The sequence below is a fragment of the Aphanomyces astaci genome (assembly GCF_000520075.1).
Source record: "Aphanomyces astaci strain APO3 unplaced genomic scaffold supercont1.8, whole genome shotgun sequence".
Lineage (NCBI taxonomy): Eukaryota > Oomycota > Saprolegniomycetes > Saprolegniales > Verrucalvaceae > Aphanomyces > Aphanomyces astaci.
The window spans coordinates 350,778-365,357 of record NW_009798271.1 but is presented as its reverse complement, the minus strand read 5'-3'; the positions used below and the strand labels follow the sequence as shown (position 1 = coordinate 365,357).

At 53.0% G+C, this 14,580-nt stretch overlaps 6 protein-coding genes across 7 annotated transcripts; 3 read left to right on the top strand and 3 right to left on the bottom strand.

Annotated features, from left to right (window-relative positions):
- The first annotated feature begins 32 nt into the window (after nt 1-32).
- H257_04606 lies at nt 33-1,330 on the top strand. Of its 2 annotated transcripts, XM_009829195.1 has the most exons (3): nt 33-312; nt 379-1,044; nt 1,130-1,330. In XM_009829195.1, the coding sequence occupies exons 1-3, from the start codon at nt 49-51 to the stop codon at nt 1,226-1,228; spliced, it is 1,029 nt and encodes a 342-aa protein (XP_009827497.1). In that variant the 5' UTR covers nt 33-48; the 3' UTR covers nt 1,229-1,330. The 2 variants fall into 2 exon arrangements, with proteins under 2 accessions (XP_009827497.1, XP_009827498.1); XM_009829196.1 differs by having other exon boundaries at nt 379-1,330.
- A 14-nt stretch (nt 1,331-1,344) lies between these two features.
- H257_04605 (hypothetical protein) lies at nt 1,345-4,561 on the bottom strand. Its single transcript, XM_009829194.1, has 5 exons — nt 4,276-4,561; nt 3,775-4,219; nt 3,141-3,628; nt 2,886-3,042; nt 1,345-2,787 (listed from the first exon to the last, which is right to left on the bottom strand). The coding sequence occupies exons 1-5, from the start codon at nt 4,530-4,532 to the stop codon at nt 1,381-1,383; spliced, it is 2,754 nt and encodes a 917-aa protein (XP_009827496.1). The 5' UTR covers nt 4,533-4,561; the 3' UTR covers nt 1,345-1,380.
- A 334-nt stretch (nt 4,562-4,895) lies between these two features.
- H257_04604 (60S ribosomal protein L44) lies at nt 4,896-5,657 on the top strand. The gene is made up of 2 exons (XM_009829193.1): nt 4,896-4,973; nt 5,183-5,657. The coding sequence occupies exon 2, from the start codon at nt 5,187-5,189 to the stop codon at nt 5,499-5,501; it is 315 nt and encodes a 104-aa protein (XP_009827495.1). The 5' UTR covers nt 4,896-4,973; nt 5,183-5,186; the 3' UTR covers nt 5,502-5,657.
- Nucleotides 5,658-6,656: 999 nt separating this feature from the next.
- Nucleotides 6,657-8,172, bottom strand: H257_04603 (hypothetical protein; the record flags this gene model as incomplete). The annotated part of the gene is made up of 2 exons (XM_009829192.1): nt 6,657-7,195; nt 7,302-8,172. The coding sequence occupies 2 exons, from the start codon at nt 8,170-8,172 to the stop codon at nt 6,762-6,764; spliced, it is 1,305 nt and encodes a 434-aa protein (XP_009827494.1). The 3' UTR covers nt 6,657-6,761.
- Nucleotides 8,173-8,726: 554 nt separating this feature from the next.
- Nucleotides 8,727-11,514, bottom strand: H257_04602 (hypothetical protein). The gene has a single exon (XM_009829191.1). It carries the CDS (start codon nt 11,489-11,491, stop codon nt 8,849-8,851), a length of 2,643 nt encoding a protein of 880 aa, XP_009827493.1. The 5' UTR covers nt 11,492-11,514; the 3' UTR covers nt 8,727-8,848.
- Nucleotides 11,515-12,558: 1,044 nt separating this feature from the next.
- Nucleotides 12,559-14,416, top strand: H257_04601 (hypothetical protein). The gene is made up of 2 exons (XM_009829190.1): nt 12,559-13,697; nt 14,020-14,416. The coding sequence occupies exons 1-2, from the start codon at nt 12,694-12,696 to the stop codon at nt 14,390-14,392; spliced, it is 1,377 nt and encodes a 458-aa protein (XP_009827492.1). The 5' UTR covers nt 12,559-12,693; the 3' UTR covers nt 14,393-14,416.
- Nucleotides 14,417-14,580: the final 164 nt, after the last annotated feature.

Here is a 14,580-nt window from a genome sequence, read left to right as displayed (position 1 = left end):
TTATATCCAATCAAATGGCGTAGTTCGAATTCCAACAACGAGGTTCACATGGAACTCAAGAGGTTGACGGTGCTGGTGGAAGAGGCGGAAGCAGTGCTGGCGCGTCTCCGGCAAAGTCTAGATGAAGAGCATGATGCAGGGATCACATCAACAGAGCAGGATGAGAGACATATCCAGAGCATGGCGTTGTTACAACAGTTGACGGCGTCCCAACCCGACTTGGACGAGAAGATCCAAAAGTTCGTCGACAAGCTGGCTTGGCGGGACCCGATCACAAACGACCCTCGATATGGCCCTGCGATGCAGGAGAAGGTGTGTGCACCGCATGTCATCATCGTAACGCTACCATCACGATGCTGTCGACCTACCCATGGCTAGATTCTAGCAGTGGCAGGACGGATTTCGGCAGTGAAGGAGGCCGCGGCGGCCGCCACCGACATCATCGAGCCCAAAGCGTCCGTGGCATTACAAAACCAGCAGCTACGCAAGCAAGCCCAAGACGACTTGGATGCCGAATGCTTAAAGAAGGAGCAGGAACGAGCTTGCATCGAAGCACAACAGGTCATAGCCGCCCAAGAATTGCTGCAGAAGCAGCTCAAGGAAGCGGAGATTGCAGCGCAGATCGAACGAGAGGCTCTTGCCAAGGCGGCACAAGCTGTTCGGGACGAGCGCGCCCGTGTGCAAGCGGAGAAGGAGCGGCAGGACGCCGAGGCCCAACGGCAGCAGGACGAGCTGAACCAGAGCATTCCCGTCGGGCTGGCCGGCTTAGAGGTGGCACTAGGACTCCTCGGTCGCCATTTCCAGAGCGACGCAGCTACGTTCCGCGCAGCCAAGCGCACTCTGCTCGTCCTCCTCAAGAACATTTGCGCCGCGCCAGACAACGCAACCTTCCGACACATCAACGCCGCCAACGAGCATTTTCACCGCGAGTTGGGGCAGTTCCCAGGCGGACTTCAGTGCTTGCTAGCGCTGGGCTTCCGTCCGTTGCGGCAAGGCAGCACGTCGGACGACGGTGCACCTGCACCAGTTATTTACGTGTTGGAGGTACGAACTGTGCAGTGAATTGGTCACTAAAGCCAGGGAAACATTGTATACGTGGTGTGTATGCCTGGAGTGCTTGTGTTGGTAGGAACCCGACTTGGCACAGGATTTAGACGCGTGGAGCTGCTGGTTTGACACTCTGAAGCTAATGCGAGACTACGTCGAGACAGCTGCAACTTTGGGCTGACCTTCTTCTTCGTCTGTGATGCCGTTAAACCAGTAGGCACCGTAGTTTGCTAAGTGCAAATCAAGCTCGTGTATACAGTGTGCGATACGGTCTAGAATTGCCATAACGTTATACTACAACATAGTGAATCTTTATTCATTCATTTCTCTTGGTTAAATCTGCATCACGACACCGTTTGCAAACCTGTGCATGCCTTTGATCGTAGCTCTGTCTCGAATCGTGTGGACAGCAACAGACACAAACACATCGATCGAGATGGCATACGTGAGCACATGCGACTCTTGCAGGTCCGTCATGGCTCCTTCAAACGCACAAAGATGCATGTCTGCGTGGCCCAATTCACTCGTGCACAAGTGCCGCAGCAGTCTAGTCACGGCTTCGTGGCTAGTCTTGGGTTTGCCGCCAGACACTTCGACAAAGAAAGCGCGGGCCGCGTCTTCTGTCAGCGTCACATGTTCCCCTTCCTCGAGCATCTTTCCCGCCGATGCTAGAGCTGATCCAGTCGGCATATCGTTGAGAATACCTGGCCGTCTCAACCCCTGGACAATGGATTCGGTCTCGATGAACCGCACGGCCTTCTTCCGAGCAACATATTCGATCGTCCGCGCCGATGTGCCGAGCACCGTCGCGTCCAAGTACCGCTTGCACCCGTTGAAGTAGTCGCTGGTCTCTGGGTCCGGGATCAAAATGCGCTGCCGGACATCGTGCATCGTCTCGTGCACGGCGTCCGCGACCTTCCTCGCTGCTTTTTCCGCCTCCTCTCGCGCCGGCGCCAGCTCCTGCTCGATCTTTACCTTGGCCTCGCTCAACCTCCTGTAGATTGGTGTGGCCTCCAACGACTGTCGCCGCTGCCGGACGTACGTCGCGGTCCTCTGCACGACGTCCTCTTTTGTTGCCTGGAGGTATCGCCCTGGGCGCTCGACGAAATGCCGATGCAACCGCTCTGTGACACTGAGAAACTCGTCGTCGTCATCGTCGTCCCCGCCGTCGAGCGGCAGGTCGGCCGCGGGGGACGGAGGACGAGCCCCCTCCCCATCCACCACCTCATCCCCCCCCTCCTCCTCCCCCTCCTCGGGGTGTGTGGACGTGTCTTTGGTTTTGGCGTACACTTTGTCTGCGACGACCTTGACATGACTTACAAACGTGTTGCGACGGCGTTCCGCCAGTGGCGGCGCGATGGGTCCGTACGCCGTGTCGCCGTTAAACGTGCAGATTTCCACTTGGAGGATCGACATCCACAGCACGCATTCCTTGGCAGACGATGCGGAAAACAGCGTTCGATGGCATTTGTCCTTCTCGTCGGTGGTGGTGGCGTGGGGTTTCATGGGGCTAGAGGGGGAAACGGGGGGCGGAGAGTACGTCAGGACAAAGCAGTTAGGCATATGTCCAAAGTCGGGGTCCAGGTCTCGCAACAGCGTCACAGAGCAGTCGCGAAGGCGGAGGACGTGGAGCGGGGCTAGCGTCGTCGTCTTGTTGTCGTTGTCGTCGTCGGTTGATTTCTGCAGCGAAAACCAGCGCAACGTGCCGTGCTCAATCACACAATGCCTCGGGACCCATTGCTACAGGACTGTTAGCAAGCCAAATTCAACGAAAGCCAAAGCCTTCATAGTCGAACACCAGACAAAAAACGAGAAGGGCGAGTTGAGCCAACACGTACCGGCACGGGAACGTCAGTTTTCACACGAAGCAACCCGTCCTTGGAGATGGGGAGCCGAAACGTCAGCTTGATCGGGCGAGCGTGCACGCGCAGGAGGTGCCACATCGCGTCGTAGTCGACATGTTTGCCCGTGGCGTCGTTAGCTTTCACAAGGACACTAAAGCAAACAATGTCAGTCTCGGCAATCGAAGTCATAACTAAGGTCAATCAACCCACACAGCTTAATGGCCACTACTCACTGTGACAGTATTGTACCTGGCTTTGGGGATATACGTGGCGGCGTCCTCGCACTCCGTGGGCACGACCACAAAAATCCGCCGGCGATGCTGCTCGATCGTCATGTCCAGCTCTTCGTGCTCGGCCACGACCACGGACCGGTAGCCAGTGTGCGCCAATATAGCTTGCATGGCTTGCGGAAACAGGACCGTGGTGGGAGTGTTAGGGAGGTACTGACGCTGCAGCACGTCGCGCCGCGCCAGGTCCAGCTTGGTAAGCCACGACAGCTTCTCGGCGGCACTGAACGCGGCCATGTACAGCGTCACAGCCCCGAAACGCTCGATCGCAAACGCCAGCGACCGGCCGCTTTCGTCTGCGGGGGGCGTCGGCACCACAGCCGTGATGAGTTCGAGGGGCACATGGGTGGACATGCCGACTCGGCGCTGGTCAGATTTGAAGGCCAGCGCGCCGCGCTCGAGCTCGACGAACCGACGCCGCCACTTGGACTTGGTCGCTTTGCGCACGTCCTAATATCGTGCCTTTATGTTTCAACCATGACCAAAGAGTTGTAGTTTCGTAGTCCGAGAACAAAAGACGTCGAAGCGAGCTCGAGAAGAAAACACTCAACGCGTGGGGATGCTACATTGATTGTAACTGGAACGTGCATACGTACAACAAACCCCGCGAGGTCGAACGGTTTCTGAAACACGCGACGTTGGATGCGCTGCTTGGCGATGCGGATCTCGACCTCTTTGAGCCATCTGGCCTTGACGTCGGCTGACGGCGCCGCGAGCGTGATGGTGCTGTCCCCGGTAGAGATTCCAAACACATGCGCATGGCCACGGGTAGCTTCCAAGTTGACCACGAACGACCGACTCGTGAGCTTGACGTGATTGCGCACGCGCTGATGCAGCCGCGTCGTCACGTACGTCAGGGAAATGTGGCCAAGCTCGACGTCGCGAGGCACCCACGGCTGTTGCGGCCTCCGCGCCGACTTCTTCCACAGCGTGCCACGTAATATGTGCACTTGATTATCGAGGCAATTCCGGATTGCATCCAGCCACAGCAGCATGTCGTCGTACGAGGTGGCTGTCAAGAGCATCGTGTTTCCATTCGTCCTAGATGACCGTATGAGGGGCGACACAAACGAATCGGCGAGTGTGTGTGTATGTACGTGATGGAGAACGTGAAAGGAGGCAGCCCCGAGTACACGTCGGCGCAATCGAGCACTTTGGTTTTGCGGTCGAAAGGGAATGAATCATGGATCGCGGCTTTGAACGATGGACGTGGGTCGTGTTTGTAAATGTCCAGCCGGGACGTGATCAGCACGAGGAAGACCCGCGTGAGATGGCCACTGAATGGCGTGGCACTGTTCGGTGGTGGTCGGCTCTTATCAAGGAATCCACACGTAAAATCATGATGCGCGTGCATGATGGATGTTGTGGCTGTAGACCACCAACGCCATCTATTTTAGTAGGCCGACATCCGTCACAGTTACATGCTTGACGATCCGTGTTGCATGCCAACCCCATCTGCTCCGTCCTACTACTGCATGCTGCAACTACATGCCCATCGTTTCTACCCCCGTGCATCGTCGGCGGCGACAGACTCCCATGTTGGCGTTCTCATCATATCTTGAAGGGTAATCATCCGGATACAGTAGTGTCGTTTCCATGAATTTGAAAGTACATGAATGCATTTGATTGGTCAAAATAAACATTTTGTCGAATTGGATTGGCTAAAATTCGAAACGCGAGGTGGTTGGTCCAGACTTGCTGCATAGTGAGTCGCAGAGTGGGGTTTGGTGGTGGGGAGCCCAGCGATCCAGTAGGGCGTTTGTATTATTGGACTTTTCGCAAGGAATCCCCTGAGGTAAGAAGCATGACGTACCTGCCTGAGTCCTGCTGGTTGATGGCATGGCCATGAACCCTCCATGACCATCTTGATGGTCTACCGCAAGCATGATGGTGTGAGGATGCTACTGCATATTGTCATCATCAGCAGCAGCAGCAGTATGCCGTGAATGAACCAAGCGCGACAGGAATGCACAGATGGCTCATGTTAGGTGATGTGTGTTGTAGAACAATGGTGAACATCCCCAAGGAACGCCGTACCTTTTGCAAGAGCAAGAAGTGCCGCAAGCATACCGTGCACAAGGTGACCCAGTACAAGGCTGGCAAGGCCTCCAAGTTCGCCCAAGGTGCTCGTCGTTATAACGAGAAGCAACAAGGTTTCGGTGGTCAAACCAAGCCCGTCTTCCACAAGAAGGCCAAGACCACCAAGAAGATCACGTTGCGCATGGAATGCAAGGATTGCAAGGCCAAGAAGCAACTGCCCATCAAGCGCACCAAGCACTTCGAATTGGGTGAAAAGAAGAAGTCGTCCGGCCACGTCTACTAAGCGCCGTGCTGGTACTGGTGGTGGTGTTGTTCCTACCTCGACCTGTCGCCTCTTCTCTTCCGTCGTCTCCCTTGTGCTGCTGCTCAAATGCTTTGTCCTTTGATCATTAACACGGGTGTTGAACATGCGAGTCCAATAAAACTTAATCTTTCTCGATTACATGGGTTGGTCGCCCATTTGCATGGTCCTCTTCAGGTAAACGGTCACAACCCTGGGTTTAGATCGTCTCGTTCACGTACCCGCGTGTATGTATGTACGTGGATGCAGGCAAGGCCTTCTTTGCATTCTACTTCAATGTAATGGCCAACGACAAACATCATGATCGAGAACATCATACTAGTACATGACAACTCATGCATGCATGACGAGTTGCGTAACGTTCATTTTGTGCTGGTGCTGGCGTTGAAGCTTGCTCGGGTTCAGTCGTCAGTCAGCGTGGGGGTGGGTTGGTGTACGGTTACTGGTAGTACGTTGAGAGCCATCTGACTGCCGGTAAGCTTGCGACTTGAACTGGGGCCCCTCGATACAACCAGGTATGGTAGCCACACGCTATCGTTTGTGTTGGTTGTGCAGTATTCTCGATTATATCGCAGAGTCAAGCTTCTGTGCCAGTGTTCTGTGAGGTAGGAAAAATAGTAACGGTATTTATACTTATTTCAGTATTTATAATAGAGAATGATATTTGTACTGGTATGTGACATGCAAGGAGGAGAAATTATTTTTATTCATACTATAATAGTACTTGACACATTCCAGAATAAATAGTTCATTGTGCCAGTGGGAACGAAATATTTATTGACTCAACAATAACTTCGAAGTAACTTATCGATGAATATCCTGTCGAGGCAGACTGAATTATATATTTGTTTCTTGAGTCATTACAGGTACCTCTGTCATTAGCGTCTACTTTGTACTAGTATCCTTTATTTATTGGTTAAAGTGGTGACCAGTGTTTTGGGCTATCTCAACTCAAAGACAACTAACTATGAGTATTAATATAGTATTCTCGACAAGATTGATCTATTTGCATACTTCGAAATAGAAAATTTTATTCTGAATGGACCTGTAACAGGTCCATGTTTCAACTCCTTACAATTAGTACACCTTTTGAAATAGAACCTATAATCGATGCATCGGCCCACTTTTGAGCATAGTCGAGTTTCTCTAGATTTATATTTCGAAAACTAGTATTCTTGAATATATTTTATATAGTTAAGCAATATTAAGTTTATCATGTACACACCCACACATCCCACGTTTTCATGTTGTCGTCGGCGCAGCTACAAACCTGTCGCCCCCTCGATCAAACATGGCAATGACATGTCCGGACCGGGCGTTCTCCGAGCGCGACGCGATCGACAGCGGCGTGTTCCCCCGGAAGTCCCCCAGGCGGGGATTGCCGCCATACTCCAACAGCACCCGGATCATCTCCAGCCGCTTTTCCACGCATGGCTCCTCCCTTCGCAGTTGGACGGCCCAATGCAAAGGAGAAAACCCGAGCGAGTCCATAACGTTCGGGTCGGCGCCAGCTTCCAGCAGCAGCCGGGCCATTTCAGGGAGCGCCTGCTGGCCGCAGATGTGCAGCGCGGTGGCTTTGTCGTGGCCCTTGGAGTTCGGGTCCGTGCCGCGGGAGAGTGCGCGCCTCGCGCTGTCCACGTCGCAGTTGCGCGCAGCATCCCGTAAGTGTTCGCCTTCTACGAGGAACATGAGAACACACGAGAATTACAAGTAATCCTCGTCATATTCGAAGTCCAAATATGCAAACAACATGCGAAATGCGACGTGGTAGATAGATCGTACCAAGGCCAGGCGCGTTGCAAAAGGAGGCGACGCCATACACGACACAAAAGAACAATGCGATGACGATTTTGCCCGAGAAGCGCGCATACGTCCACAGATGCTCCATCTGCTCGGGCTTGAGAGGGGAGGACGAGGACGTGGTGGAGGCAGAGGAAGCGTAGTAGACATAGTTCGCTAACAGGTGCGGCGAAGGCACTGCATCTGGATGCGACCGCAGTTCCTCGACATATGCGAGATGGAGTCGGCTGTATTGTGCTTCGTCCAAAGGGAATCCGTGCAGCACAACAACGGCTTCCCATACTGCAACCACGAGGGAGTACACGGGCACACCAAGGCTGCGGACGAGGCCGCCGCACAGGGTCATGGGAGTCGCCACCGCGTACTTCCAAACACGGCGGGGAGAGTTGTAATAGTTGTCCGAGGACGCTAAAAACACCGATAGGTCGTGTGCGATCGCCGCGACCATCGCGCCCAGTACCACGGACTGGAACAGATACATGGCACGGGGCTGCGTGTTGCGGTGGACGACATCACTTAGCATACCAAGAAGGTACTGGAACAGCATGATTCGAGGGTACTCCCACACGACGGATGCTACCACGAGCAGCACACCCATCTTCGAGTGGTGCTGGAGGATCACCTTGAGCATGGCTACGCGACGGACCGACGAGGATGGAGTGTGAGACGTGACCACTTGAGGTGTGCCAAACGTTCGACGTTTCCAAGGTCGAGAACGTCGAATTTCGAATGTCTTGAAAATGCGAAATTTCAGCAAAATCGACACGATCGAGAACAAATATGGAAAAGTGTCCACAATAGACACACACAAGCGCGCGATGCCCCCCTGTTTCTTGGTTGGTTTGTCTAACATGGAAGAACGTTAGATTAACACCATGTCGTACGATTAGACGCACTGCAGTAACTGCAGTGATGGACTTGCATAAGCATTTTGGCGTAACGAAGTTGATGTGTGCGTAGACAATCAATCGACCAATCAAAACCTATAACACTATTCAGGTGGTCAATCAATTTCTCATATCAACCTTACGTAGTACTTAATAGTTATTATACTCTCCCCAGGACGTATTAATTAATACTAGTACCTGGTACTTCGAAAGATTTGACTTGTATTAGTGTGACACTGGGAAATTTTTGTACCGTATCGAGGGAATTTACTGGACACTTTGAATCTTGAAGTCTGATTGGTCAACTTGAATCTTGAAGTCTGATTGGTCAACTTGAATTTGAAGTCTGATTGGTCAACTTGAATTATTTTGACAAATCAAACACACCGTTTTAAAAGCCATGATTCTGATTGGTTAAGTAAGTACAGCAAGATTCAGACGATAATCGATGGGAACACAAAAAGCCCAAGGGCAATTTGACATTTCTAATGAGATTGCCGAAGACATAGTATAAGTGTACTGTATCGCAGGGCATCAAGATCATCAGTACTACGAGTACTGTATTAATACATAGTACGTACAGTAAGTACCCTTCCAACAACCATACCAACACATCTCGTGAGAATAAATTACAACTTTTGGTCATGCAAACTTTTCCGAATGGTAGTCAAAGTACACTCCGCCCGTGTCAGGGTCGGACGAGTACTTGCGACACATGTCGAGGAGGACCTTGTCCAGTGCGTGGGGACCGCAGAAGAACACGCCGACTTCTTCGCCGCGGTGCTTCCGCGTGAGATTGTGAAACACAGCGTCCCAGTTCGGTCTTCCGAAGTGGGTCATCTGCTTGGCGTTGATGAGGCCGGACACGACGTCGCGGCCCGTAGCGTCATGCACCACGGCCTGGATCATCTTGAGCTGGGGAAGGGTCTTGTCAGTAGTGTTGACCGTGCTCAGGTACTGGTGGCACTCGATCACGTTGTCCTTGTCCATGTCTGCGATCTGGTTCATCGTGTCCTGGAACCATCCGAGTGACTCTTGGCCCCGTGTGACCCAGTGAAAGTACATCTTTTGGATGCGGAACGACTGCGGGTGTCGAATGTGCGCGCAGTTGAGGCACCGATACTCTTCCCACAGGTGTACAATGTCTTTCAAAATCGACGCAAACGGTGTCACACCAATTCCGCCGCCGACCATGACGATTGTCTTGAACCGATGGTAGTCCTGCGTGGGGGCCCCCACCGGGCCGTCAATGTACACTTGGGGGTACGCGTCCCCGTGCTTGAGCACGTCCTTGATCAAGTCATGCAGCGCGTTGGTCCAGTCGCCGGCATTTCGGATGTGCACGCTCAGGTACTGATCCCCCGGCGCCGACGAGATTGTAAACGGATGCCATTCATGGCTCGACAAGGCTGGGACGTTCAAGTACAAGTACATCCCCGGGCGGTAATGGAATCGCTTGGGCTTCTCAATGTACAGCGCGACCACGCCGTCCAGCATGCGCGCGCGGACAATGTGCAGCGGCGTCGTAAACATCTTGGCATATCGGAGGCGGCGCTCCACCAAGTACAATGTGAGTGGCGGACCAATCCAGTAGAACGACGACGGCGTCGCGAGCCACCCCGCCAACCCATGCAGACACCCCACGAGCAAGAAAGGGAAGAACAGCATGTGGCTGTACCAAAAAAGGTTGAACTTGCCTTGGCGGAACTTGGGAATGGCCGCAAGGGGAAACGACACGCACGTGATCAAGAGCAGGATCACCCCGGTCCACACGGGCAGCGACAGCACCATCTCCAAGAACGGCGGCGCGGTGCCGCCGTCGAACATTCGCACGTCGCGCGTGACGAAGATGGACGCACTGATTTCGTCTGGGGTGGCGACGCAGTACAGTTGGATCTCGTTGCTCACGTGCGCGGCCGTGTGGACGAGCCCCGCCACAAGCAGCGTCGACCCGACGATCTTATGGAACTCGATGTGGTCGTCGAATGGCACCATGTGCCACAGCATCGTGCTGCGCTTCATGAGCTGGACAATCGACCGACACATGGGCAGCAACACAATGCCAAAGTTCAGCATGCACACTTGTGCGCACGCCCGCGCAATCTTGAGCCCGTAGCCCAACGCAGGGTCCACGGGGTACATTTGCCACTTCATGAGGAACACGATCGTGTTGACGAGGGTGTACAGTAGCAGCCACAAGATGCGCAGGTGGTGGCGATCGTAGAACACAGCGAGCTTGGATGCGTTGGACGTGCCAGGACCAACGGATGGCTCTGTGAGCACCGGCATGTCGTCCATGTCATCGTCCATGTCGTCGTCGTTCTGGTCGTTGTACAAGAACGGCCCAAACACTTGGCGAAACGCGGCGTACGTCATTTGATCGTTCGCGATGCGACTCTTTATAAAGAGCGCGTCGGCCATATCCTTGAAGCTCGTGCCCACGGCTTGGAGCTTGAACGATGCAAAGTTGGCTGCAAGCAAGTCGGCGATCTGCGCCGACGTGACGACCATGCGCTTCTCTTGGTCGATCGTGTCGAAGATGAACGCGAGCTTCTCTTCGTCGTCAATATCCAGTTCCACACACGTGTCCACGAGCAGTGCCTTGGCGTTGATCTGGTCGCTGTTGGACGTGCTCACGAACGCCGACGGGTCCGCGATGTCGAACGTGTGGGAGAACGTGGCGCGGTCGATGTGCCCATGGACGTCGGTGATGCCGTGAAGCAGATCGCGCAGCGCATGCAGCTTGGCAATCGCCGGTTTCACGCCCCGGGCTGTGTCGAACTCGCGCATGCTGCCGAGGATGTTGGACGGGGCGCCGTACCGTCGCGTGTCTGTGGCAGACGCGCTCGAATCGAATGAGTACATGGAACTGGGCTTTTCGTCGCCCAATACTGGCGTTTGCGCGCTTTCTGACAAGATACCGTCGTACGAAGGTTGGACCATCGACATGCGCTGATGAACGGCCGGGGACTGTAAGATCATGGACACGCGCGACGCGCGCTGTGAATTGAAGAGATTACTGATCCGGACACCACCGGTGTTGTTGTTCGATGGACGTATGGGATTAAGCAAGCGTGGGGTTTGTGGGGTGATCGTCTCATTGAATTCCGCGACTTCGATGATCGCTTCGTCGTTGAGGCGTGCGGTACGCGGCGTTTGGCCTTTTCCCACGTAATGCTTGGGTTCCTTCACTTCACCTTCGTTGATAAACGACAGGTTGTTGATCTTCCGCCTTTCTGCGGCGGCGCTCATGGCGGCAACGGACGTCGCGGCCCTCGGCTGCATGTGGCCAGATCAGTATATTTCCCACAATGACACAACCGCCGAGTAATCTTTGGGTACCTGAAAACGACCTACTATAGTAAACTCAAGACAAGGCTTGCTATAAATAATCGCGGCTTGGTATACAAACGGCAAGATTATTTTAGTGACCTTGGTTGTGAAACCGTGAAATACGTCGTGTGAAAATCCAGTATAGACGAGGGCCGTTACATTGCTCCCAAGTCGAAATAAAATACTGTAGCCAAGGGAACACTGAAGGTTTGTATGTGTCGACATTTTAATTGATTTTAATTCCTGTCAAAAAGTCAAGTGAAGTCAACTGGAGGCGCCAGAACAATAACCGCGTGGTGCATTGTTGACTGGAAATGAAGTTGCCGCTCCTGTTGATGTGACAGAGTGGCTTTTGACGAGCGAGCTTGGCGTTAGAGTGGCTTGCGTGATGACTGGTGCTGCTGCTATCGATGTACTTACTGTACAGCCCTTGCAATCTGTACTGTATGACGCCGGGGTTTCCAATGGGTTTGAATTGTCATTACGAGGGGCCTGTCCACTCGGCGTGTGTAGAACCTGTCAGAGTCACCTACAAGAAGAACGGGATGTGAATGCGCAGCGAAAAAGTGGCTACGATCACCTCGCCAGGGGAATCTCGTCAATAACTGAAAGACGAATGTCAGTTTGAACTACCGGTACATACCACACACAATACAATCACATAGTACAATGTAACAGTAACCGAAGCAAGCGAATGAATGCCAAGCCATTGCACTTCCACTAAGCAGTATCATTCCTGGCATTATCATTCCATGCGCAACATTTCGCGTGGCGTGGCAAGATCCCCATGGTACAAGCAAGCTAACTAACGTTACCAGACATTTGCAACACGAATGTAAGCCTAACGTTATAAATCAGCTCATAATCCAACTCGCGTGTTTTAGCAATGAATCATCGCATTTCAATCGAATAGCCAATGAAAATTCGTTTTGTGCGTAATATCAACCAATCGATGCTCATTCGCATTCTTAAGGTAATTTCAGGTCTGAACGAAATTTGTAGAGAATACATAATCAGCGCCTAAATTGAAATATCATTAGCCAATCAGCGACGGGAAAGCCAGTCGTAATCTCTCCCGCACAATCGCGCAAGAATCACCGACGCCGCCTTCGCCGTCGTTCTCTTGCCATCTATCTCTACAGACACACTTCACCATGGACTCGGCCTTTATGCATGAAGAGAAGACCGAGTTCGACTTCAATGACCTCGTATTGGGCTCCATGGGAGACGCGGCAGGGCTCGAGAACGTGCTTAGCGAAGACAGCTTGGACGACGGGTCGTCTTCGTCGTCTACGACCGCCGCAGGACTTGGGAAGAAGCGCAAATACGTGAACCGTCAAAAGCTCGAGCTCGAGTACCTCCGAGACACCGTGGATGCGTTGCAGAAACAAATGGACTTTCTCGGCAACATGCAGGCAAACCAGCAGCAAACGGGCTCGGAATGGAAGGACTTGGCCGCGGAACAGCAACTGCAAGCGCAATTGGCATTTGTCGAGAATGCTCGATTGCGTACGGCGTTGCAAGAAGAGCTCGCTTTTGCCGAGACGTTGGCAGGCATCGTGCGCAAGAAGCCCAAGGTGCTGGACCTCCCATCGACGTCCAACAATGCGTGGCGCGACTTCAAGCTTGTGGCGGACATCGAGGCTCGCAACACGGCGATTCATGCGATTGCCGATCGAGAGTACAACAAAGTGCTTCACAACGTGCTCCAAAGCGACGCCGCCGACTCGACGTCGCCCTCGACGGCCCACCAAACCGTCAAGTCGACCACAGTCAAGTACCTCGACGACGGCATCGTGCCTGGAATCGTCATCGAGAGCTTCAATCGCCTCATGTTTCCCCACGTACCCTTCCACATCTTGGGCCACGCGCTGTGGAGCTTTCTCAACGGCGACATTGGGGACGTCAGCCATGCCGCTTCTGGATCGTCGTTCGACCAACTGGACTCTGTCGGCGACGACGTCGTGTACATGAAGAGCCGGTGGCGCATCGGCAATCACAACGCCCACAGTGCCGACAAGGAATTGCATGCTGAATCGAGGCTGCTGATCAAGCGGTATGTAGAACCTTCCCGACAGATTGTCGTGTGGCGCAACATCATCGAGGACGCGTTGCTGCCGCTGGACGCGAGCGCCCTCACGTTTCATGGCAGTGGCTGGTACGTTTTCGAATTGTATATCTTGCATGTTGCTATTGTCGTTTTACCCAAATATTTTTGGACTTTTGTGCTGATTCGCCAAATCTATCGATCGATTCGTTGTACTGACTTTTGTATGTAAAGTGTTGTCCTGTGGTGATTGGTATCACACTAATTGATGTTATACACGATTTCAATGTTGATGATGGTTTCCTGCAAGCTGATTGGCTCAATAAATCCTTCTGCCAATTCTTGTACATTTATTGGGATAGTTCTCCATGTCGCTCCAGTTTAGAATAAGTACACCACAATAGCAGAAACAAAAATCACATGATGCAAATAGGGCCATGGTCGAGCATGATACCGCTGGCACGATCGTCAAGTTTTTCACGGAAATCTCCACCCCCTTGACACATGCGACATCATCGCCGTCGGTGGCTTCCGCGGGATTCCTCGCGGCAGGGAGTAGCGGCCATGCCGACGACGCGGCGATGCTCACGTCCGTGTCGGACGATGCATCGTTTCAAGTAGGTCGGTTCACAGACTCCATCTTGTCTGCATATCGCAACGCGTATCGCCGCTTTGAACATGCGTCCATGCAAGCGTGGAGCCAGATGCAGAAAGCCGACGTGTCCTCCAACCTCACGGCGTTTGGATTCGTTCAAGGCGGCGGCGACGGCAGTTCTCCGATATCGACAGTCACGTTAAACCCATAACTGTAACAACATTGTCTTGCCATAGTGTGTTGTTCTCCAATAGTGTTGCAGCTACTTTAGCTTCTACTGTAGCTTCTACTTTAGCTATTCAATGGCCAAGGCGAAATGAAGGTCATAGCATATTCACGTAGGCAGAGCTACAGTACTACTAGTACTAGTATATAGTAGAATGATATCGCCGGTGACGA

What these genes read in the sequence shown, in the direction of transcription:
- H257_04601 (XM_009829190.1), top strand. Translation starts at nt 12,694, where the DNA reads ATGGACTCGGCCTTTATGCATGAAGAGAAGACCGAGTTCGACTTCAAT. An exon ending in ACGTTTCATGGCAGTGGCTG is followed by an intron (nt 13,698 to 14,019) that starts GTACGTTTTCGA and finishes TGATGCAAATAG; the next exon opens with GGCCATGGTCGAGCATGATA.
- H257_04602 (XM_009829191.1), bottom strand. Translation starts at nt 11,491, where the DNA reads ATGCAGCCGAGGGCCGCGACGTCCGTTGCCGCCATGAGCGCCGCCGCA.
- H257_04606 (XM_009829195.1), top strand. Translation starts at nt 49, where the DNA reads ATGGAACTCAAGAGGTTGACGGTGCTGGTGGAAGAGGCGGAAGCAGTG. An exon ending in GCCCTGCGATGCAGGAGAAG is followed by an intron (nt 313 to 378) that starts GTGTGTGCACCG and finishes ACCCATGGCTAG; the next exon opens with ATTCTAGCAGTGGCAGGACG. An exon ending in CAGTTATTTACGTGTTGGAG is followed by an intron (nt 1,045 to 1,129) that starts GTACGAACTGTG and finishes TTGTGTTGGTAG; the next exon opens with GAACCCGACTTGGCACAGGA.
- H257_04605 (XM_009829194.1), bottom strand. Translation starts at nt 4,532, where the DNA reads ATGCACGCGCATCATGATTTTACGTGTGGATTCCTTGATAAGAGCCGA. An exon ending in ACGTATATCCCCAAAGCCAG is followed by an intron (nt 3,043 to 3,140) that starts GTACAATACTGT and finishes TGTTTGCTTTAG; the next exon opens with TGTCCTTGTGAAAGCTAACG. An exon ending in AAACTGACGTTCCCGTGCCG is followed by an intron (nt 2,788 to 2,885) that starts GTACGTGTTGGC and finishes ACAGTCCTGTAG; the next exon opens with CAATGGGTCCCGAGGCATTG.
- H257_04604 (XM_009829193.1), top strand. Translation starts at nt 5,187, where the DNA reads ATGGTGAACATCCCCAAGGAACGCCGTACCTTTTGCAAGAGCAAGAAG.